The sequence below is a fragment of the Terrapene carolina genome, unplaced genomic scaffold (assembly GCF_002925995.2).
Source record: "Terrapene carolina triunguis isolate 2854851 unplaced genomic scaffold, T_m_triunguis-2.0 Scaffold231, whole genome shotgun sequence".
Taxonomy (NCBI): domain Eukaryota; kingdom Metazoa; phylum Chordata; order Testudines; family Emydidae; genus Terrapene; species Terrapene triunguis.
The window spans coordinates 6,214,216-6,240,217 of NW_020664582.1; the positions used below are offsets into that span (position 1 = coordinate 6,214,216).

General features: G+C 41.7%; 1 protein-coding gene across 6 annotated transcripts in view; it reads left to right on the forward strand.

The window, feature by feature from the left end:
- The window catches only part of AUTS2 (activator of transcription and developmental regulator AUTS2), a 962,448-nt gene that overhangs the window by 240,519 nt on the left and 695,927 nt on the right, over nucleotides 1-26,002 (forward strand). For all 6 annotated transcript variants that reach the window (XM_024204993.2, XM_024204997.2, XM_024204996.2 and 3 more), the window contains exon 2: nucleotides 10,212-10,421. In XM_024204993.2, the coding sequence (XP_024060761.1) occupies nucleotides 10,212-10,421 (210 nt within the window). The remainder of the gene's footprint in view (nucleotides 1-10,211; nucleotides 10,422-26,002) is intronic.

Sequence of the window (26,002 nt, forward strand, 5' to 3'; positions counted from 1 at the left end):
AGCCCACGAGGAAACTAGTTATGCTGCCTTTAAAGATGTTTGAAAAGTGTGCAAATTAAGGCATGGGGCCACACACTGAACAATGAGAAGAAAACAAAATATTGAATTGCTGCTCCTTAACTGTACACCATCCTTTCTGTGCACGGTGGGGGAAAAATAATAGTATGTGATCATGTAATTAAAGACTATCATAATGTATACCCACAACGGGGCTGAATTAAGGTTGCACAAGGAACCTTAATTCTGGCATCTCCTGATTTTTGAATGTTTGACTTTGAGACCTTAATGTTCTTCTACTATAGTTTTTTCGTGTGTAATTTATATCAGCAGCACCCAAAAAGGAACTGCATGTATATCAATGATATTGTTAACCACTGATTTTTGTATGAAAAATCAAAGCAATCTCGTTGCTGCAGACTCTTTTTATGAACCATATCTCAAACAGACAGCAAAGTGCTCTTTCTATTGTTTCTGCCTTCATCTGTAACATCATGGGGTCCTGCAGACTGGTACAGCTTTTCATCTGCAGTTTGTTGCACAACCTCTTTTGCACAGCACTGAACTACTTTGTTGTGAGATTCAAGGGAGATGCAGGAGAGATTGGATAATAATTTTACAAAACACAAAGCAAACAAACAAAAAGACCAAGATCAAACCTTTCTGCAGAGATCTAGTAACTTGGGGAAATTGCTTGGGTTAGTGGATCTGTTAACCACTTAGTGTGCTTGACATCATGGCTCTCTCCTCCAATCCTCAGTGTCCTACAAATCATGTAATTTCCAAAGTTTGAGAAATCCGTTCTCTTTTGTAGTGCACTTCCTATTCACCTACCCACATGCTGTGTTGCTTCCTTAAATGTTTCCAAAAGCTTGGTTTCAGCATAATCCAGCTATAGCTACGTTTAGCTGTTCTATCCGAAGGAAAAATGAATGACTATTAAAAACATCTTATGCAACTTTCTAATTTTGAAAGATTTCAGGGAGCAGTGAGTGCATCATTTTCAGGCCTCCAAGTCTTGCTGATGTTGCCAAAACTATAGTGGTAAATTAGTAAGCCAAACTAAGAGCATCACTGAAGGACATTTCCATCAATCAAGTCAGAGAATTCTTCCAAAACTTGGCGGTGTGAGTTGATCAAGATTGCCAAAGTACAATAGGAACTTTGGTAGTCATCCGACTGGAATTATTTCTTGTAACGCAGTTTTTGCAGCTGTTTGCTAGTGTGCCAGTTGTTTGGCTAACTTACTAGATAGAGAGATTCTGTGCATGCTGCTGACTAAACTTCAGGATTTCCAACTCTTAGCTGTGTAGTCTAGACATCTTAATTTCTTGATAACTAAATTCTGAATATCCAGTTTGCTGTGTTTGAAACAAACAAATAAAACCCTCCTGAAAAACAGATACTCCTCCTCCTCATGCTTATATTTCAGTCCTGCACACTCCTCCCTTTACAACTCCCATTGGCTTCAATGAAGATAGAGGGTGCTTAGCATCTCCAAAGATAAGGTCCATAAAGCATAGACAAAGCTGACAGCTGCTTCCAGCTTTGTGTTTTGTAACACGTAAAACCAAATTTTCTAAATGGCATAAAAAGAACCGCTCCCTCTTTCTTCATTGGGTTCCATGACAGACACCGAACTCAGTCTTCTCATGGCCTATTTATAAGACCCTTTTAGATGCTGTTTCCTTTGAAATCCAAAGCATTCCTTTTGCAGTTGACATTCTGAATAGTATGCACAACTGTTGTTTGACTCTGAAAAGTCGTCTTGGTGTAATTGTTGCTCTGGGATGCTGGCATGTGGGCTGTGGGTACTTTAAGGGAGAGGTACTACCTGCACTCCACTGCTGTCTGGTGTAATTTGAGTGATGTAAAGTTTTCGCAATGGATGGGTTGGGTTGGGTTGTCTTCATTTCTGGATGTTCTCCGGCTGGCAGTAAAATGGGGTTACAGAGCTCAGGTCACTTTGTAACAGGTTGTTTTACATTTTGGGGTTTTTTGTTTTGTTTTTTTAAATGGAACATTTAATTTGAAGTTGCATTGCTTTGTAACACTTGTGGTTTCTTTCTTTTAATAAAACCACACTCTTTTCTTAAGGGTTTTATGGCAAGTATGGTGTATATTTTCAAGCTTAACTCCAGGTTAACTGTATTCCAAACTGTAAAAGTTGGGATGTGCTAGCTCTGAAATATCGTGCTTTTTTCCCCAAAAAGATTTCCATTGTCTAGGGGCATATTCAAAGTAGATTCAGAAACGAAGCCCCTTTCCAGTTCAGAATGAAACCGGAACAAAAAGTAACCCATAAAAACATTTCATGGAGACTGAGGTTTGAACCTGTTTATAATCTGAACACCTGGAGTTTCAGCCAAGAAACTCGGCCTTGTTCTCTGCTGCATTAGGGCTTCTTTCTGTGGCTTTGGCTTTACTGGGAGAAGAATCCCTCAGGATAGGCTGACAGAGCTGCTATACCAGTTCCTATATCACATATCCCTTCTTGGTCACTGGCACAGATGGCTAAATAAATAAATAAATACATTAATGGAGATATCCTATCTCTTAGAACTGGAAGGGACCTTGAAAAGGTCATTGAGTCTAGTCCCCTGCCTTCACTAGCAGGACCAAGTACTGATTTTGCCCCAGATCCCTAAGTGGCCCTCTCAAGGATTGAACTCACAACCCTGGGTTTAGCAGGCCAATGCTCAGACCACTGGTTTGGGGGGAAGTAACTAGGGATCCCCTACACCAGGGGTTGGCAACCTTTCAGAAGTGGTGTGCCGAGTCTTCATTTATTCACTCTAATTTAAGGTTTTGCGTGCCAGTAATACATTTTAACATTTTTAGAAGGTCTCTCTCTATAAGTCTATAATATATAACTAAACTATTGTTGTATGTAAAGTAAATAAGGTTTTTAAAATGTTTAAGAAGCTTCATTTAAAATTAAATTTAAATGCAGAGCCCCCCGGACCGGTAGCCAGGACCCAGGCAGTGTGAGTGCCACTGAAAATCAGCTCGCGTGCCACCTTTGGGACGCGTGTCATAGGTTGCCTACCCCTGCCCTACACCCAGCTGTTCTCTGGCTGCTGGAATGGAAGCTCAAGGCTCTAGGCATCAGATGCAAACTAGCTTGCTGGGGACCAGATACCTAGGATTTGTGAGCGCGTTCATGCAACAAAGCTGTGAGAACGACTGCTACGCTGCCAGCGAGGCTCTGGCCCATTATGTCTAAGCTGGCACTTAGATACTACGGTGATCAATTCCTTTGAAATAAACGGGGCAAGTTTCACCCAACCCTGGTACTATGAGAACTCTGTGTGTGCTTCAAAGCTCCTACTGTGTAAAACAGTCTCTGTGCGTCCATGCTTTGCCTCTGCTCCTTCCCAGACACATAATTTGGTTTGAAATCTTCATATTAAGTGGAGTAAGCTGATGGCACTGCCACCCGGCAGACTTCAGCAGGCTTCCTGCTTGCTCGAGTCACGGCAGGAGACCATTCCGCGTATGCAGCTCTTCTGTGTTAGGCACGGGGAGAGAGATTGGTTTGATTCATGTGCCTCATAGAAATAAAACAAATGGATTTTTTTTTTAGATTATACAGTACGCTCATAAATAGTAATACACATTTGTATTGAATTGCATGTAATTATGTATTTATACATTTAAGGCACCTTATTGATGAAAGATGCGTCTGAATGATATGACATACCGGTAGTTGGTTTTAAAATAAGGCTTATATGTTTGTATTATTTATTTAATACTATAGACGTTTGTGTGTGGGAGGGAGAGGGGAGAGAAACACCAAGATAAGAATGTATCGTTCATAGGATCAGCTATCCAATTTGAACCAGCGCTCGTGTGTAGCTGTTGAAAACGGTGCCTGACACGAAATACTGAGTCTCCTTATCTATCTAGGTATGCGTATGGCACCCTGTCACCTTAATGACATTTATTATTTGTATTATGGCAGTGCCTAGTGGCCATGAGTGAGATTGGGCCTTCGTTGTGCTTGGCACTGTACGTATATATACACCTCTACCCCGATATAACGTGACCCAGATATAACGCGGTAAAGCAGCGCTCCGGGGGGGCGGGGCTGCGCGCTCCGGTGGATCAAAGCAAGTTCAATATAACGCGGTTTCACCTATAATGCGGTAAGATTTTTTGGCTCCCGAGGACAGCGTTCTATCGGGGTAGAGGTGTAGTAAGAGATGGTCCCTGCTCCGAAGAGCTGTCAATCTAAATATAAAAGACAAGCAAAGGGTGGGAAGGGGAAACTGAGCCACAGAGAGGGGAAGTTAGACTTGCCCAAGGTCACGCAGCAGGATAGTGGCAAAGCTGGGAATGGAACTGAAGTCTCCTGGCTCCCAGTCCAGTGCCCTGTTCAGTGGACCCCCATGCTGCTGCTCATCCTTGTGAATTTAATATGGAATCTTTTTCTTTCTCTGGGTTTAGCTGTGCCTGCTCTAGCTCCCTCCTTTCCTGAAGTGAATCAAACTCTGCTTGCTGCAGTGATGCCCTTAGTCCTCGCCTCCCCTCAGACTCTGTTACCCGCTTCCAGTCTCAGGCCAGGCCAGTGGTCAGCCAGAATGCTTTCTTCTTCTTTTGCTGCTCCAGGAGGAGCCAAGCAGTGGTAAACATAAATGGACGGTGAATGTTTTGACAGAACTCCCCTTGCTGGCTATGCAGTGTCTTCTGTCTCTCAGATCCCCTCATCCATGACTTTGTCTTTTTGTCTGTCTTACTTTGAAAAGGGACTAGAACGTAGTAAGGAAAGGGGAGCTGCGTCATTCCAGGCTGTCTGCTGATGGCTGGGTCTGGAGGGAGCTGGAAAGCCTGTTGTTCAAATGTTGAGGCCCACTGAGGGGCTGCTCTTCCCATCGAGTGCCAAGCCTATTGTACCTCCCGTACCCTGCTAAATCAGCCCTCTGCCATCTCTTTCCTTTCTCCCCAGCAGCTTTAAAGAGAGGAACAAAGGAATTACCATAGCAGAACACATCCAGTGATGTATGTAATCCGTTATTCTGTCAGACACTGGCCTATTTCAGAGGCTTCCAAGACCGAAGGAAAAAAAATACGTCAAATCTGGCCTTTTCTGGAGTACTGTACCATACAGGGTGGGGCATATGGGCACAGAGCAGTTTGTCCTGAAGTCTTCCCCGGCGGTGCTGGTGGGGAGGTGGGGATGGAGCAGGGGGTGCACTATGTCTCCCCCGGGGGCACTGCTGGGGGGGATGGGGCGATGGGGCTCCACCTGTTCCGCGGGGCATGGGCCGAGGAGGCTTACGTGGAGCAAGGAGCACCCACGGGTGGTCGGGGTGCCGGTGCTGCCTCCTGCCCAGCCTGGGCTGGAACCCCCACACTCCCTGGCCTCCACATTCGAAAAGCTGGGGGGAGCTGTGTGCGCACGCAGCAGCCAGAAACCCCTAACCCGGGCCTGCTGAGCCCCACCCCCCCGGCTCCCCAGCTATGCTGCCTGCTGTCCACACACACACACACACACACACACACACACCCCGACCCAGGATTATGGGCCCCTTTCCAAGTGTGGGCCTGGTGCCATGGAGCCAGTGGTGCCATTATAAACCCAGTACTGCTCTTACTGTACCACTTCCTTCACCTGCCGGTCAGTTCTGCAGACAAAAAACTGGACTCATGTCTTAGTTTTCTAGGGGCTAAATCCTGGTGAAATTGAAGGCAGTGGGAAGTTTTGCCTTTGACTTCAAAGGGATAAGATTTTGGCCTCGGCACTCTGTTATGAATCCTACCGCGATATAAGGCAGCAAAAGGCTGGTGCCTGTTCTGGAGTAACTTGGTTCTGATTTCTTTGTATTGAGCGATCTAAAATTAATGCAAAGGTAACCCACTAAATTGGAGGTGAGACCCTCTTCATGATTTGTAACTGCGAACTGCATGTATGCATTGCTCTTGTCTCTCTCTCTAGCAGTGAGCAGAGTATATCACATCTTTTGGGGAATGCAGCAATTATCGCCTATCTGAGAATTAGGTCATGACCTTGCCCCAAAAACTTAAGGTCCCATGTGTTCACTTGCCTTGGGTGTACACTGAGAGATGCCCTTACAGGTGAATTCCACTCCAAATAATAAACTAACTAGACTCTGCATAGTGATGGCTCTAAACTCAACAGAATTGTTGGCAAACTTAGCTCAGATATGGGGGGTTTGGTTTAAAAGATTTAACCCAGCTGTATCTGGGCTACCCTTCAGAGCAGCAGGGAATTATGGCCCATCCAGCAGCTCTCATTAATGCTAATGGGAGTTAGTCACTTCTTGATGGAAGTATTAGACCCTCGAGACATTTTATAAGTTTGGAATTCTGCCACTGTTGCATTTAGATTCTTAGCCACAGAAACATTCCTGCAGAAGCTTTCTCGCCGTTAGGGGAATATTTTTCCCACAAAAGTCTCTCCTCTCTCTCTTCCCCTCCCCTTTGGAATTTACTGTGGGTCCTGATAGTGGTTTTAAGGCAGAAACACTAAATCCAGTAGCCTAACAAAGTCCCTGGGTACAAGGACGATCGGGTTTGTGTAAGTGCTCCTCATAAACCAGTAGATTTTATGCTGACTTCACAGAATAAAGTGTGATTGTGAGCTCAGATATAGCATAACTTCCTTCATAATGAAGCACCTTTTTGTTTCAGTGCATTACAGCATATGAATTGTAATTCTGGCACGTCCACTTATTGTGAAGGGGGTCTGTGGAAAGTCTGGCTTTACTAAAAGAGTTTGTCAATGTATTTCAGTACAGTTCAACTGCAAATTACTGAGCTCCATGCTGGAAATACTGGGTGATTCTTAACCCTGAGTAATGCAGGAGGTCAGACCAGATGGTGAATAGATTTTAAACTCAAAAGGTACCACTATCATCAACTTGGTATAGTACTCCTCAAGTTAATCCTCAGTGAAGTCAGTGGAATTATGCTGATTTATATCAGCTGAGTATCTGACCTTAACAATCGGTGAAAAATATCGGTCAAAATATAACATCTTAGGCATGGGGATGTTATTTTAGTGGGACTGGGAAGACAAGCTAACACTTCTTTCACGTATTCCATGTTAATAATAATTACCTAGCTGCCATATAACTAGGCTTGGAAGAATTAGATTTTTAGTGGTAGATGTCGATTTCAACGTATGCACACCAACTGATAAAAATATCTATCAATGATTGATAGAATTTTACAGATGAGCAAGCAGCATTTTTCTTACTTTGCCTGAGAACTTGTTAGTGTTTGATTTAAGGATATTGACTTTGTATGTTTTGACGTGTGATGTTGACAATTTCCGTTGTACTGGTTATAATGCTTTAGTTTTCTGAATCTCAACATCTACTGTCATTAAATCATTATTCTGATCCCTCCTTCATTCTCCAACTGTGAACATTTAAATAGATTATTTTGGTTCATCAAAATTTATTTTTTTAAAAATAAAAATTGAATTCTGCCAAGTCTATATATAATGCTTTTCTTCAGTGGTTCTCAAAGCTCTATACACAGAGGAGGGATGGGGAGACGAAAGCACAGAGAGGTGAAGTGCCTTGATCTTAAAGCCTTTTAAAAAAAAATGGATTAAGGCTACTAACTCTCCTCTGAAATGGGTAATAACAAATGGATACAACTGAGGCACAGGAGGCTAAGGAACTTGTCTAAGGTGCCTTAATTGAATGGCAGACCTGGGAACAGAACCCGAGTCCTTGCTCTCAATCCTCTCTAATGACTGTAAAATGCTCCCTGTTCTTTTCAATATCAAAGCTGAATAGTGACCGCCTCCACTTTAACTAAGGGCTGGTCTACACTTAGGGGGGGGATCGATCTAAGATACGCAACTTCAGCTACGCGAATAGCGTAGCTGAAGTCGAAGTATCTAAGATCGAATTACCTGGGGTCCACACGGCGTGGGATCATTGGCCACGGCTCCCCCGTCGACTGCGCTACCGCTGCTCGCTCTGGTGGAGTGCCGGAGTCAATGGTGAGCGCGTTCGGAGATCGATATATCGTGTCTTAACGAGACGCAATATATCGATCCCGGATAAATCGATTGCTACCAGCCGATACAGCGGGTAGTAAAGACGTACCCTAACTCTGTTCATGGTTTTAGGTATAAATCCTGTGAAGTAAGCATTCAGAGGGAGTTTTCTAACAAAAGCCAAATGGATGGTGAGGGGTATTTCTGTTCACTGATCCAGGTCAGGAAAATTTCTCTGGCTTCTTATATAATATTTTTGGCAGAGTTTGTGGTATTTTCTTCTTGTTCCGAACCTGCATGTGCTAAGAGAACCAATGGCACCGCAGAGCTTTCTCATGCTCGATCTTTCATTCCCAGCTTGTTCCATCAGCAGTTGTAATGTTGAAGTTACAATGAACTGAGGTCTGAAGGCTCCAGGACCGGAGCACGTGGAACCTTGAGCTAGGAAAGCTGGTAGCTTTTCCTCTGGGTGCTCAAGATCCACTCAGCCTGACTTGTTAGCCGAGTATGCTCAGTGCTAAGTTGTCTGAATAGACTTGGCAGAATTCAATTTTTATTTTTTAATTTTGACAAATATCTGTGTTTAAGCATTTATTTTTATCTATTTACATTTTCAAAGCTGTGGGTAATTGTATCAGATTGAGAGAATGAGACGGGTCAGACAATAATTATTTAATGACTAGACATTGAGATATAAAAAGTTAAAGCTTTAACAATAAAACACAAATTGTCAACGTCACATGTCAAAACGTACAAAATCCTAAAATTAAACGCTAATAAAAAGTTCTCAAACATAATTTTTCTCTCTTTCCCTGTCTCTAAATTTAGATTATTGTTGATGGAAATGTTTGTTTGTTTGTTTGTGTATGTTGGGTGAATTCAACATTTACTGATAAAAACTAATCCTTCCAGATCTATTTAAAAATAGGCTCATATGTTCTAAATGTTTATAGGGAAACAAATAGTAGTGGGCTTGAGCCACAACATCTGCATCCAAATTTGATTATTACCAAGGATTTGAGGGTGTCTGCAGCTAAGAGTTTATCATAAGAACGGCCAGACCAAAGGTCCATCAAACCCTGTATCCTGTCCTCTGACAGTGGCCAATGGCAGGTGCCCCAAAGGAAATGAACAGACGGGTTATCATCAAGTGATCCATGTCCTGTCACCCATCCCAGCTTCTGTCAAACAGAGGCTAGGGACAACAATCGTGCAAATGGCAGACGTAGGGGTCAGTTACCAAGTTTGGACCTAGATGTAAACTTCCCCAAATACTTGTGTGGGTGGGTGGTTCAGGTGAAGTAATTGCAAAGACCCCTGTTAACTCCAATGGGCTTTGGATCAGGCCTTTGTTTTGCTTTGGGCCCAAATATAAATGTGCCGAAAGAAATTTGAAAGTCTAGAGACTGCTTTAAAAAACATGGTGTTTGTTAATTTAAGCATTATAAGCACATGTTGACTTAATAAATGTACAAGCAGTTGATAAATGGTTTGTGTTTGCAAATATTGGTGCTGATGAACTCACGCCAAGAGGCAGGGCTGGATGCAGGTATATATGTGTGTGATGAGAGTGAGTCATGTAACATTGTAATGAGTAATGACACTTGATGTATCTGACCCCTCAATTCCAGTAGCTTTAGAATTTTATTCTACACTTAAAGTTCTTTGGTTGAGAGAGAACCCATTAGGTCCCACTTAAAGCTGCTTTGCGCTTCTGTGGAGATTCAAAGCAGCCTTGCCAAAGTCCGTTCAGTCAGCCAGCTGGAGATTCGCAATGTATAAAAACTTTCTTGGCAGCACAGAGTCAGTGCAGTTCCTCCTCTGCTGGGCCCCACGCAGCCCCTGATGTGGCCAGGGCTGGGGGATTTAGCTGATGCACTTGGTGATCCCTGCCTGGCAGAACAGCCCTTTAGGGCAGGCCGTTGTAGCTGGTATAATTTAGAGCAACCCGGAGGCTTCCCTGAGTTGTTCCTGGACCAGTGGTTGGTGACTTGAGGATCATGAACCCACAAAGGTGGTTTACTGCTTCCTTTGTGGTGCCTTCTGTGAACTGCGCTGGATACAGAGAGAGCCTGTGGATCTGTCCCAGTCTGTTTCAGTGAAGTAGAGCTGCACAAATGCAATGGGCTTGTTTTTTAACATGAAAATAAGTCATTTCCCAGCCTGTACCACAACCAATAATTCTGTATTTTCTCTCTCCTCTCCCCCTCTGCCCCACCTTCACTCTCTTGTGCAGAAGGACGTAGCACTGAAGCCCCAGGAACGTGTGGAAAAGCATCAGAATCCTCTGGCCAAGAAGAAACGGGAAGCACTTACCAATGGGCTGTCGTACCATCCAAAAAAGCACAGACTTAACCATCACCAGTACAGCTCAGACCGGGAAAATGACCGCAATCTTTGCCAACACCTTGGGAAAAGGAAGAAATTACTGAAGGGACTTAGACAGGTGGGAGACAAGTTATTTGTTGGGGGGAGGGAGGGGAAAGGGTTGGATATCTTCTCTTCATATATAGTACGTGGAATCTGCTTACTAGATCCCGGTGGTTCTTATGCTTCTTTTAACCACTTTCCGGTTGTCTTATGGTTGGGCCTCCTGGTGTTTTTCTTTTTTTCATTTACAGCTAGCTTATCTGGTAGGAGGAGAGGGATGCTGAGTGGGACTGTTAAATGGAATGGGAGGAAGGGAGACCTGTGTAGTGACTCTAGGTGACGAGCAAGAATGCAGGAGGCTGCAAGTTCTTCTCTTAAGCTGCAGAGCCTCACTTGGGCGCTGTGAGACTGGCAAGGCAGGGGAGTGCAGCGTCTCAGGGTTCTAAAGGCAGCAGAGAAGCCAGCAGGAATCAGGATGAATCTGTGGTACGAATATGCTTCTGTTGACTTGAGATTTTGTACACAGAAGCATGCGACTCCCTCTGAATAACAAGGGCAAGGTGAGGTAATTGTGAGAAGGGGAGCTGCTAATCAAGACAAATGGAACTGGAAGACTGATTACTGTACAAGGAGCTCATTTGTAGAGTGTCTGTGGTACTAGTGTGTACTCTTTTGGGTTACTAATCACCATTCCCCTGAGCAAGAACTTCACACCTACCTTACATTGCTCTTCTTACGGTAGTTGCTGTGGCTCACAGGTGAGGAAATGAAGGTGTGCATAGCATCCAGGATTACAGCACTGGAGCCTGGCAACTTGGGCTCATAATTCAACAATCCGTAGAGAAGTCTGTTCCTCACGTAAAAAAGAAGAAAATCTTAGTGGCAGGTGTGATATTTCCGGGGGGGGGGGGGGAGGAGGGATGTAAAAACAATAGCCTTGCTTCCAAAGCTTTCTTTGATTGAGAAATATATATGTAATATCTCCTTTTGTATTTATATCAGTTCTGTATGGAAGACTAATCCTTTGGAGACTTTCGTATATTGTGTATAAAAATATCATACGTGCTAATTTGGCTGTCAAGCTGGAGAATAGCAGAGTTAAGAGACCATACAAGTTCAAATTTGTCCGAAACTTACATGTGATTAAAAACAAGCTTTTACCTAAGATTAATACAATTCTTTCCATGTCTGTTTTTAATTCCAATGAAAACAGTGAACGACTAAGCCCTTCTCTGCAGTGTTTGCAACCTAAATGTTGCAGAACTGAGAACCTGAAAGTGGAAATGACTATAGGCAAAGGTGATTTTCATTGAGCTGAGGGAAGCTTAAAGCGTAAATAATGTGTCAGTAATAAGGAAATTGACTATTTATTCATTTTTAATAATCAAAGTTGTAACTATAGATAAAAAAATCATTTACAATATTTTTAAACTTACAATGTTTAGAACTAAGGTAGTTGGAGATTAGTGGTTCAGCACAGAGGACAACTTAAAATGCCTATTCTGCATGCATACTATTTTGTTACCTTTTGCTTTTTGGAAAGTTGGTGAATTGTCTTTAATAAAGCTGATGCAGCAATTGTGGTGTTTGGAGTAGGTATTGCAAAATTTGAGTAGGCAGTTGCCACTACAGAGCTGTTCGAGGAAGAGTTGAAAACGCAGTCGGGAGCTTAAAATTGTGAGTTGAAGGATTGAAGAGGAAGAGAAGCATTTTCTATGTTCTGACACTAATTTCTGACTCTGTTCCTTTTAAGAGGATCTAATTATTTTAAGTATCTACTGTGTGCATCGTCTTCATAAAATTTGACTTGTTACCCCATTTGATTCCCATGTCATCGCATATTATCAGATGCAAACCTTCTACTTGGCTCTTAAGCAATGAAAGAGTCACCCTGTGTGCTGATGGAGGTTATTTATGAGGTTGTAGGGGAGGGTTTTTTTTTTTAAGAATAAATATGTACTGACTCAGAAGCTATTGAGCTGACAGATGTCATGGAAAATGTTTTCACTTTTAGCTGGTAAATCTGAGCTTAATTCCAGAGGGATAAGACTGAGAAAAGACCGAGTGAGAAGGAATAAAGTATCCTACCCAATATCAATTAATGCATGTGATTGAGGTACATCTCTTTAGATAAGAACACACACTCATCAGCAGTTTAGGGGCTGACAAATCCAGGTGATTTTAGCGCTTAAACTGAGAGAGAGAGAGAGAGAGGTATCATTGAAAAGATGGCAAAGCTTATTTAAGAAGACATACCCAGAGGCATTCAATCCAGCATATCTTTCCTTCTCTTTTTGTGTTTCAATATAAGTAGTAAACAACCTGCAGAAACTAGGCAAAGGAAAGGTTCCAAATGCAGTTCTTTTTTTTGTATTAATGAAGCATCCTCTCTCCCTGCACCACTTCACAATCATACACCCTTATTCTTATTTTCCCCAGCCAGCACTCTTTCCCAGCAGTCATTTGGTCTCCTGGGGTTTTTGGATGAGACTGATTCACACCACTGAAGCCAGTAGTATTACAGTCACATCAGAATGAGAGGAACATAGGGCCCATTGATTTTAAAATTGGCAGAGAAGCAAGGATATGGGGATACTAGTGAGAAGATAACATAAGGGCTGTGGGGGATCTGCTTTGTTGGGGCTATTTTGTGTGGGTGGGTGTGCATTAGTAAAACATATTTATCTTGCATTTCAACAAGAAATGCTGAATTGTCCCAGATGTGCATGTTACACGGATGCAAAATGATACAATCTTGATGCCGTCACTTGTACTCGCACACTGGAGTGAAATTCTGGCTACAATACAGCCCTGTTGGGAAGTGTTGCGTACCTTGAGATTGTTCATTGTTTCAATGGTGGTTAACAGTCCTGGCTGACATGCCTCTGTGAAATCTGTTATCAGCTGAATGTAACTCTCACATGCAGGATTTACAAGATGAAGTGCTCTCATCAAACGGATTTCATTCAAGTCAGCTATCATAAGGGTTGCTAATTAGTTTTTGGAGGAAATCCTTGCAGTATTCATGCAGGTATTTATCCAGCTAGGCTGTAGTGCCTACAGGTTTATTAAAATCCAGAAAACATGAAAATTTTTTACTAGGGAAAGGACTTTTGAACTCTGCTTTTTGTAAATAAATGCCTGAAGGAGACTTGACTTGGCAATTTGCAAAAGCAAGACTCCTCCGAAAATATTTTCCAACCTTTTATGTTTTAGTTCCTTAAAATTTATTGTTGGGTTGTGTGGATTTTATTTTTATTATTTTTTTAGCTTTACAAATGGTTTTAAATGCAAACACTTTGAAGTAAGAAAATGGATCAAAACATTTGTCATAACCTTTCAAAAATGACTGGGTTTTTAACTAGTGGTGTTTTTCGTGCTTAGTGGAAGGGAGAGTGTGAGCAAAGAATTGCACTTGTGAAAAATAGTTGTGTGGATCAGCTTGTCATTGTCTTTACTCAGTGGGAGTTTGCAATTGAAGATAATATATAAGCCATTTTTTTTTGTTTTTTTTAGTTTCCCGACCATAATTTTCCTACCAATTACTTTCTCCATCATCCCTAGTAGGAGGTTCTGTAGCCTTCTTTCCGGTAATGGAGAACTGATAGCGTGTGCTCCTGAGAGATCATGCAGTACAAAATATGCCGAATGCAGTGGCTGCTCCCCATAAAATACAAGAGTCTAACACTACTGCTACTCTAGCATTGTTACGCCTTCTGCTCAAGTGGTAGAGCCCCGTGTATTAGAATTGAAGGTTCTAGCTTCTATTCATGATGGTGACCTGTAGCAGGGGGTTGTTACACTTACCAATTCCTCTGGTATATCCTTTGGTATGAAGTTCTGTTTCAAATGCTTATGGGCAGTTAAGAATAGGCAGACTGAAAAAGAAGTGAAGGGAGCAGAAGATGAATAAAAGGAGTAAAAATTGGAAAGAGTCCAGCGGAGGGCAACAAAAATGATTAGGGGTCTGGAGCACATGACTTATGAGGAGAGGCTGAGGGAACTGGGATTGTTTAGTCTCCAGAAGAGAAGAGTGAGGGGGGATTTGATAGCTGCTTTCAACTACCTGAAGGGGGAGTTCCAAAGAGGATGGAGCTCGGCTGTTCTCAGTGGTGGCAGATGACAGAACAAGGAGCAATGGCCTCAAGTTGCAGTGGGGGAGGTCTAGGTTGGATATTAGGAAACACTATTTCACTAGGAGGGTGGTGAAGCACTGGAATGCGTTACCTAGGGCGGTGGTGGAATCTCGTTCCTTGGAGGTTTTTAAGGCCCGGCTTGACAAAGCCCTGGCTGGGATGATTTAGTTGGGAATTGGTCCTGCTTTGAGCAGGGGGTTGGACTAGATGACCTCCTGAGGTCCCTTCCAATCCTGATATTCTATGATTCTAATGGAGAGAGATGAGAAGAGCAGCTTTAATGGGGATGGGACAATCAACTGAAAGAGAAGGAAGAAAGACAAACACCACTGAAGTAGGCACCTAAAAACGATAAATGTATCACTGTTTGGGGCTCATGCTTCAGAAACTCCATTCTATGAAGCCACTAAATGTTGCTGCAGTACATGAATCATTTAAGGAGAAGGGGGACTATCTGTTGGACATTACCAAGTCTTTTTCTTTTCAGGAATTATGTACATCCTTGACTGGTGCCCCCGTTATCCAGGGAACCTAAAGTCAAAAAGCAAATGATTTTGGTGGTTGATCTTTATGGCCACTCTCCCCCAACTTCATCTTTACAATAGAACATGCTGCTATTAACTGTTCTGCTGATTTAATCATAGCTTGTTTTTCCACTGATGTAAAGGTGCTAGCGCGCTCTAGTAATTCAACAAATCTTTGCTACAGAAGATGAAATAACCGTTGCCATGCTCTGCATTCTAATCTGTGCTTGTAGTTAATAGTGCTCTTTGCACACCCTAATACAAGCCTATACATGACGGGTAATAGAGAGAGAACAGGGAGGTTGGTAGTAGCTGTATGGTTTGTGATGGCATTGGTCTGGGAGCTAAGCAGATGGGTTTGATTGTCACTTGCTGTGTGATTCCAGCGAGAGTTGACAGTGGTGACAAGCGATTTACAATGTGCTATTTACAGTTTGGGTTTGCAGTCTTTCATTGACATCTGAGTGCTCTTTGCAACTGCTTTTATTACTGCCTTTCCAAGAGCTGCTAATTGAAAATGAAATTGTGGGTGGGCTTTGAGAGACAAGCAACTGTATGTATCGTATGTAACCCTCTACAATGGTTTAATTTTTTGACTGAAAACTGTGACTTCATGTCAGGAACGGGGGCGGGGGGAGAGACCCATGCGTTTGTCTAGCTTATGGGGCATGTCAATATATGGTGTGCACACACACATCATACGTTTAACAGTGAAGTCCTGATTCTCCTTCCACTTAACTGGTGTAAATCAGGAGTAATTCCATTGAAATCAGTAGGCTTACACCACTGTAAAATAGCAGCAGGTCAGAGGAGAAGCACCTTGGAGTATACTGTACGTGAGGAAATAGACATTTGTGCAATACAAGGTGTACACGTAAGGCCAAATTCTGCCCTAGTGGGGGTCTAATTCTGCACTAGTGAAATGAATGGGAGTTTTGCCTTTGACTTCAGTGGCAACACAATCAGGCCCTGAGTGCTTTGAGAGTAGTACTGCTTGTAACTGGGCTTTACAGAATTCAATTTTTTTTTATAATTTCAACATATAACAACGTTTATTTTAAAGCATTTTTCCATTTTTATTGTTTTGAAATTTTCACAGTTGAAGGAAATTGTGGATGGCTGAGACTGAGGGGAGTCAGACAATAATTACTTAATGACAGGAGATGCTGAAATTCAAAAATTGAAGCTTTATAACCTTAAAGCAAAAATTGTCAACATCACATCAGAATTCACAACGTAAATATCCTTAAATCAAACTCTTAATAAGTTTTCAAGTAGCATTTTTCCTTCTTTGCCTATCGGTAAATTTCTGTTATCACTGGAAATATTTTTTCATTGGTTTGTGTGTAGACAGTGAAATTGATGTTTACCAACATTTACTCATAAAATCCTTCCAAGCCAACTTGTAACTATAGGCAGAGTTTGGCCCATAGGAAATATTATGATTCAATAATACTTTAATCTCCTAATACAAATTGGCATGTTTTACTTTTCCCCTCCAGTTCTCTTTAGAAGAAAGGGGTATTTTTATTTAATCAATCTGTGCACAGCTGTTTTTATTACGTTAAAAAAGCAGATTCACTATATGATGTTGCAACCTACAAAGCATATATTTTGTGTTGTGATCACAAGTTAAAATAAAAGAAATAAGTCACATGCAACAAGGTTATAAAGGGAACACTATTATAATGAAGCTGCATACAGTACCTGTTGGCTTTGTATTTCACGACAGGGCGCTGTTTACTTGGTTTTGTTTCTCAGTTCACCTTATTAACACCATATGTAAAACATTTCATCGCATGTTTTTTTTTTTATATGCTTCAACTCTTGTGAGGCTGGGAGGCTTCATTCACATGTAGTTTTTCTTAACTCAACCATTCGGAAAATCAACTTTTTCATGGTTTTCATTGTGGAAAATTTAGATTACAGCACTTTGCAGGGTAAGGAGAAGACAACATACAGGTAACAGTGAGCTGTGCGCACACATCAACTGGATTAATACCATAATGGGAGAGGGAGATAATAGAAGAATAAATCTATTTTAAGACTTAAGGTGTCCTTTGCAGATGGTCAGGATTAAGGAGGAAGAATTTCTGAATGGGAGGAGGACTGGGCAGTAGGTGAGGGATGCAGTTGTGGGGTATGGGTTTAGAAAAATCTATATCGGGGCAAATACTGAAAAGAATGGCCCATTTGTCGGTACAAGTTGTGCATGGGTGTGGAAGGGGTCTTAAAAGGAGAGCCTCTTTGTGTGAGATGCCTTATTTGAGCGGGCTGGAAAGCTTGCTGTATTCAGCATTATCCTGTTCCTCCTCATTGTGTCATTGCAATGTTAAGTGGTTGGTTTAGCTTTTATTGCTCCGCTGATAACCATTCCTTTGAAAGGGGCCATCTTTTATTTTATTTACACACACACACACACACACACACACACACACACACACACACGTACGTTCTGTGTATGTGCGTGTGTAAACTCTATTATCATTCCATCTCCATTCTAACTTCCCTCTTGGAAATTACCATTTGTGACCAACTGTGCTGAAGTACAAGCAATTTTTGTGATTGTGAATGGTTTGCTTCTGAGCAAGGTCACAGAAATCTCAGCTGCACTTAACCCACACTCTCCATTTCCAGTCTGTCATGAAGGCACCCAGCTGCTGAAAAGCATCCAAACAACCGCTGGGGCCTAATAACATATAATTGAGCTCATTGGGCATAAAGGGGATTTTGGTATTCTGTGAAAAGCACTGAAGAATTATGTATTGCTGCATGCACCTATTGTTCTGCACTGCACATCCACACAGATTTAATAAAGTTCCTGGAAAGGCCCTTTGGCTTCCTTTTTAAAAACACACGCACATCGACACAACGTGAAATCCAGAACCATTCACTAAGCCAAGCAAGAGATGACAGGATGCAGCTAACCTTTTCCGAGCAACGTGATGAGCTGTGCTATGTGGTGTGCTGGAGCAAACGCCTGCATTCATTGATCAACTGTTCATAGAAGCTGCCAGTTTATTGAAGATTTGCCTGCAGTGACGTGTTGCAGGCTTTTCCTCCTTTATAATCACCAGTTTCACCTGCAATTTTTCAATGAGCAATTGAATTATACCTCTCTAAATGATACACTGCAAATCTGGCAGGTCCTAATTGCTAACGATGGTTCTGAGAGACTTTCATTTGACTGTAATTAGGTTTGCAAGCAATCAGCTGCCCTTATCAGAATTGAAAACACATGTAATGTAAAATATGGCCTAGTGGGAATGTAGCATTTTCTTAGTTTAAAAGGAGGAGGGGAAAGGGAGATATTTTATTAGCAGAAGCTATGACCTGTTCTAACACCTTGAAAACATCATGTGTGAAATTAATTCTGTTCAGTATTATGCCATCTGGCAATGTTATTGTTTTTATATATGCTATGTAAAGTGCTTTTGTTATATATACATATAGCTATGTAAAGTGCTTTCCCCCCTCCATTTGCATAGGAGGCTCCTTTTGAAATAGTAATTGTGAGCTAAACTGATTATTAAGGCTATTGCTGCTAAATAGGTTAAAACAAATACTGGGAAGTGCCATAGACTCAAAATGGCTGCTCTGTGATAAACCTTTCCCTCAGCACTAATGAAGCTGGGAAGAAATGGGCACATTCCCCTCTACCCACACACACTGCCTTTACCAGTTAATGAGCATGCATGTCTTTAAAAGACGGGGAGCTATATCTCAGTACTGGCTCTTGGACCATAAGCAAACTAGAAAATGTCTGCCCATCGGAGCCACACCATCAAGCTAGTAAATATTTTGCTACCGGTCTCTAGAGAAGTGCATTAGGAATCAATGAAAGTCAATGTAAATTGTCTGGATCAATCTGCAGGCTCCAATTTAGGTGATGGTATATTGTAAAAAGTTCAGGATAGCGGGCCCCATCTAGGCGATAATCGTGGTTAAGAACCTGGTTACGACATGGTTGTCTCCCACCCAGGTGAACAAGATGGGTCTCTTTCATAGTGTAGATGGATAATTTCAAATGCCCCCCAAAGTGTGCTTAAAGGCTTGGATGGTCTCTGGGAGACTTGACAGAGTAAATGGTAGAACTAGGTCTCTTGATACAGTTTCATTTGTAGTGTGCTTCAGATCATTGGCCCTTTAGCATGGTGGGCCGGATCTAGAAATGGGATGAAAAGTTAGGGTGTGAAACACTCACAGCTAGATCTGAACTCGGTGATATGAACCCATTTTTAGTATTTTCAGGGAGCGTATTTACTCAGAACTTGAAAGAAACAAAGTCTAGCAATGTAACAGGGATAGAAGGAGGTTCATCTGTCCTTTTTTACTTGACCATATTATCGTTGCTGCTTGGAAAGCAGTATGGTTTGGGAGAAAACCTATGTTGGCAGATATAAGGCCTCTGAGTTGTGTACCTGATTCTTCCACTGACTCTGTGTGGCTTGGGGGAGGTCTCTTCACTTTTCTGTCCCGGTTTCCTCATCTATAAAATGGAGATAATTCTTACCCTAGCTATCTTGCAGAGATGTCATGAGGATTAGATAATTCCTCTACAGAATTTTGAATATATAAAGTGGTGAGTGCTTCTGAAAATTCTAGCCATAACACCCAGAAATGGAGCCACATTTTCAAGAGCTTTCAGTTCCCATTTAGGCACCTAAATGGGCGCACCAGTCGTCGAGCCATTTGAAATTGTAGCCAGAATGGGTTTGGAGCTGGTTTAGATGCGGACACTGAGCACTTGAAAGTCTCGCCTCGAGCTCTTTTGACCATTATGTCAATGCATTCTGCATTACGAAAATGCCCTTAATCTTCCATTGACTTCAATAGGAGTTTAGGGTGGCCAGTACCTTGCAGAGTCTGATGCATTATCTGTAGAACACTATCCGGGGAAATGGACAATTGGTGTCCCAGCAAAGTGTTTGTAAGATTGTCTTAACTGTCTATTGACTAGGGAGGACTTGTCATGCCACCTTTTTTCTATCCTTTTTTTATATAACCTCTTGACGTTGAAACTGAATTGCAAGTGGACAGGCTTAAATGTATTGCAGTGGGAGATGAACTATATTTCATATGGCCAGTGCTATTGATTTGGTGTCTTTAAAGTTCCTAAGAATACTACCAATAAGGAATGAAGCAAAAATTAACTCTTATCGAGGTGCTTGGAGATGAACTAGGCTCTGGCTTCTTTCCTAAAGAATTGTTGAATCTGAAATTTAGGAAGGATGATGATGATGTTGTCGTGTTTTCAAAAAAGATTGGTTTTTATTTTGATTTAAGTCCGTCACAGCCCATGACCTGAAGATTTCCCTAGGTATCAACTGGCAGCCTCATAATTCAGCCTACTAATTTTTTTTCTGGGTCCACAAAATGAAATTTTACTCAACTGAGGATTAGAGTTGAAATTACTTCATTACAACTATTCAGAAGTTTGTTTCCCATTACAAATGAAATTTAATATCATTTGTTTTAGATCAACAAACTTCAACCTAGTGGCATCAAGTTTTTTTTTTTTTTAAACAATATTCCTATACACCACCTTCTGAGGTAGTCAAGCACAAAGCTTTTCAATGGGGAGACCATTTTATTTCAATGTCGGTTGCAAACAAATGTGTAGACTAGGAACCCTGAATATCTGAAAAGAGGACCATTAATGAGAACACCATATTTCAACATTGACATAAAATGCAATGGTATATCTTGAGTGTTGGCATCTACAAAACCAGGGAACTGAAATTATTATTTATTTATTTTTTTGAGTATATACTGTCTACCTAAGCTCTTCTCTAATGGGAGAAAAAAAAGTTCATTCTGGTTTCTTTTCAGGGCATTATTGTTGGTATGAGTAAATGCAGGGTAAGATACTAAACGGTGCATGAGTTAAGATAGAATGTAACCCAAACATCACTGAACCATTTTCATATTCCTGACACTGAACATCAAAGCTTCCTCATCCATCTCCCCCAGAATTATGGGTCTGGCTTTCTAAGAAAACAACCTCACAGATGAACAGAGAGGCCTAAACTATAAATTTCAGAGGCTTATCCCTTCCAATACATAGGTATTAACAGCTGCTTTCTAGTTTAGCTTCATTAGAATCAAGAGTAAATGGGTATACGAATGCCTGTGTTACCTCAGTCTAGCATTATGCTTTCATTATTGCTTTCACAGCTAGCAATGCTTTGTGAAGTCATCACTCTGGCTGAGTGTTTACTGCATTTAACTGTATTCTGATTGTGAACATGGCAGTCACAGTTGTTGCCAGTTTCAGAATTCTGTCTTTATTTCAAGGCTTGAACATTTTGCCCTTATGAAAAATGTCATGCCATTGTTGAGGAAATAACTGATGTATTCTTGATCCATTACAAGCAAGGCTCTTATCTCCATTCTCTAAGGAAAATGCAAAAAAAAAAAGCATTAGAACGATTATTTCCTCTTTCGTCAAACGTTCTGATTTTTAGCACTGGCAGAAATAGAGAGCGATGGACCCTGTTCTAAAGCTCTGCTGACAGTTTCCCCAGAATCGCGAAGGAGGCTTTTCTTCAATTCAGATTGAATTGAATTTCTGCAGAGTTTAAATACAAAAATAAATTCTAAATTTCCAAATTTAAATGTAGATCCCTCTCCCTCCCCCCGCCATCCCATTTTCATAGAGGACTGGGCTTCTTTTCACTGGAAAAGGGGCCAATATTTGAGTGACAACTGGGCAAAATGTAACAGATGCTCACCCATGGCTAATTTGTATACCTGAGCCCATTACAGTCCTTTCCACTCCCTAGGGACATTGTGACACAATGGAGCCCCTCTACTGCTACATACTTCTATGTAGTCGTAGTCATAATCAGACAACTTAGTCTTCGTATTTTGGCCTAACCCACATGATCTTTCCTCCAGAACAATTTTCTCTGTTAAAAAATTAAGGCCCTGTGGCGTTCGTGTGAGTGACAATTAGTGTCTCCCTAGAACTGATAGCTAATGACACTGGAAGAAAAATGAAGAAGCTACATTACTCCATTTTTAATGGTAATATTTTTTCTTAACACTTCATAACAGTCCTGTAATAGAATGAATGAAAGTTTAGTATTTTAATAGAGTATTAAAAGGTATACTAACAACTGACAAACATCACTTTTGCCTGAAAGTTTGTCTAGTACTGTTAAAAGTGCCATCTAAGATTACTGTAGCTGGCATTGGTGCCACACCTCCTGGCTTGAAGGTGCCCCCTGGCTTGAAGGTGGGTTCCATCATATCCAGCGTTTACAGGATGGTTCTCACCCATGCTATAAAAATTGTTCCAGCACCTCTGGTAGCTGGACAAGCTGAGAGAAATGTGTTTTTCCCCTCATTGTTTATTTACTTAGTACATATGTTAGCACTTCTGCACATTAGTCAATTTCACGGTTACCCCAATTCTGCAAAGATTTAAGAATACGGGTAATATTACACACACGGGCCCTGATTCATGAAAGTAATTTTCCACATGTAGTTCTACTAACTACGGCCACAATTCAGGAAAGGATCCCAATTCAGGAAAGCACTTGCACCTGAAATTAAGAATGTGTGTATGCTCCTGTGCTTTCCTGAATAGGGATCCGTTCCTGAATTATGGCCATAGTCAGTAGAACTACATGTGGAAAATTACTCACTTGCTTAAGTCTTTGGAGGGTTGGGACCTTCGTTAATTTCTCCTGTTCTCTGTGTGTCTTTCCCACATCAGGAGAAGAGAATAAAAAATGTAAATAGAAAAATGCAGTTTTTAAAGTAAAAACAATAAACTAGGACACCAGTATTTGTAGCAGTTTTATATAAAGAGACTAGATTTCAAGTGGACAGTACCCATTTAACTAAATAAAATGTCCAGTAAAGCAAGTGAATTTAATAACATACGGATGGCCATATTAGATCAGATCAATGGTCCATCTAGCCCAGTATCCTGTCTTCCAATAGTGGCAAGTGTCGGATACCTCAGAGGGAATAAACAGAATAGGACAATTATCCAGTGATCCATCCCTTGTTGTCCAGTCCCAGCTTCTGGCAGTCAGTGGCATAGGGACACCCAGGGCATGGGGGGTGGGTCCTGGACCCTCTGGGCTAATAGCCATTGATGGACCTATCCTCCAGGAACTTGTCTTATTTTTTTGAACCCAGTTATACTTTTGGTCTTCCCAACATCCCTTGGCAGTGAGTTCCACAGATTGACTGTGCATTGTGTGAAGAAGTACTTCCTTTTGTTTGTTTTAAAACTGTTGCCTACTAATTTCATGTTGACCCCTGGTTCTTGTGGTGTTTATCCCTTCACATGACAATTCCTTATTCACATTCTCCGTGCGATTCATGATTATATAGATTTCTATCATATCCCCGCTTAGTAGTCTCTCTTCTAAGATGAACAGTCCCAGTCTTTTTCATCTTTCATCATATGGCAACTGTTCCATACCTCTAATCCTTTTTTTGTTGCCCTTCTCTGTACTTTTTCCGATTCTGATATCTTTTTTGATATGGGGTGACCAGAATTGCAAGCAGTATTCATGGTGTGGGCATACCATGAATTTATACAGTGTCATTATGATACACCTCTACCCCGATATAACACAGTCCTCGGGAGACAAAAAATCTCACCGCGTTACAGGTGAGACCGCATTATATCAAACTTGCTTTGGCCCCCTTGTTCCCTGACCACCCCCTCCAGAGACCCCCCTCCCCCAGCATCCCCCCGACCCCCCCCCCCCCCCCCCCCGTTCTCTGGCTGTTCCCCCCCCCATCCTTCCCCCCCCCCAGCCCCCTGACAGGCACTCACCAGTAGCGGCAGGAAGCGGAGCAGCCCGGCCCCCGCCCGCTCTGCTTCCGCCACTGCTGGTGAGTGCGGGGGGATCCCTTCCCCCAAGCCCCCTCCCCCGAGCGACACGGCTAGGGCCGGGACGAGTGAAGCAGAGCGGGCTGCTCTCGGCCCCCCACTAATCCCCTGGGCTACTCTGGGACTGCGGGGCCCCCAAAAGTGCCCTCCCACAGCTCCTGCCCCCCAAGCCTGGGGGGGAGAGCCCCAACCGCCCCCGAGACCCTCTGCCCCTTATTGAACCCCCCGGCCTGGCCCGGCACCCTTAACACGCTGCTCAGAGCAGCGTGTCAGAGCTTTACCGCCCTGTATGCGAACCCGTGTTATATCGGGGTAGAGGTGTATCTTCTGTTTTATTTATCCCTTTCCTAATGGTTCCTAACATATTTTTAGGGTTTTGTTTTTTTTATTGCTGCTGCATGTTCAGAGGATGTTTTCAGAGAACTATTGAATCCAAGATCTCTGAATCCAATATCTTTGTTGAGTGGTAACAACTAATTTAGACTCCCATCATTTTGTATGGGTAGTTGGGATTATGTTTTCCAGCATGCATTATTTTGCATTTATCAACACTGAATTTCATCTGCCATTTGGTTGCCCAGTCACCAAATTTTGTGATATCCCTTTGCAACTCTTCACAGCCAACTTTGGCCTTAACTATCTTGAGTAATTTTGTATTGTCTGAGAACTTTGCCACCTCATTGCTTACCCTCCCCTCCCCTTTTCCAGGTCACTTATGAATATGTTGAACAGCATTGGTCCCACTGCAGATCCTGGCGGACCCCACTATTTACCTCTCTCCACTCTCAAAACTGATTATTTATTCCTGTCCTTGTTTCCTATCTTTTAACCAGTTATTGATCCATGAGAGCACCTTCCCTCTTATCCATAACTGCTGACTTTGCTTAAGAGCCTTTGGTGAGGTCCTTGTCAAAGGCTTTCTCAAAGTCCAAGTACACTGTATGCACCAGATCACCCTTGTTCACATGTTTGTTGAGTCCCTCAAAGAACTCTTGTAGATTGGTGAAGCATGATTTCCCTTTACAAAAGCTGTCTTGACTCTTCCCCAATGTATTGTGTTCATCTATGTGTCTGATAATTTTGTTCTTTACTATACTTTCAACCAGTTTTGCCTAGTACTGAAGTTAGGCTTACCAGCCTTTAATTGCCAAGATGGTCTCAGGAGCCTTTTTTTAAAAATCAGCATTACATTAGCTATCTTCCAGTCATCTGGTACAGCTGCTGATTTAAGCAAGAAGTTACATACCACAGTTAGTAATTCAGCAATTTCATATTTGAGTTCCTTTAGAACCCTTGGATGAATACCATCTTGACACCTCAATCTGGGACAGCTCCTCAGATTTGTCATCTAAAAGGAATGGCTCAGATGTGGGAATTTCCCTCATCCCCTGCAGTGAAGACCAATACAAAGAATTAATTTAGCTTCTCTGCAGTGGCCTTGCCTTTCTTGACAGTAATTTGCCAATAACATTCTGAAAATGCAAACATTTGAGTGAAAGAAAAAAAATCCAGGATATATTTTTAATCTTGCCAAAAAGCATCTCTTCAATTCAGGGAAGGTTTTGAAAAATAATAAGGTAAATCAAATTCAAATTGGTTTATTCTGATCTTACAGACCAAATGAGTCTCCTATCTCAAATTTTAAAAATGAAGTGACTACAGTATACAGTTTTAATAAAAATGGGAATTCTATTATAATTGCCAATCAATCTGTTTTAATGTTTTATAGTTCTCCCCCTTCCCCCGATACATGTTCTACTCTTGTAAACCACCTTATTGCTTCCTGCTTGTTTACAGGCTTTTAACAAGTCAAGCAGCTTTCAGATTGCTTTGATGTTAATTATAGAACGTGTTCAATAGGGTTTGGTAGGTGAAGGAAAATAGCTCCTATGTTTAAGAAAATAAATAATAAAACAGCAAGTGCTCTGTTGAGACCATGACAGGATTCTTTTTATACTGGATACTTAAACTTAGTTAGGTTTCATGGTGGAATATTTTCTCATTGGACATTTTTTTTAAACCTGTATAATACTTTATTTTTTGCATCAATCTGTTTTTGAAATCCCATGTTAATTGTGTCCGCTCCCACTGACCCTAAACAGAAGCTCTATGCCTCTCTCAAAAAGAGAATGGTCCT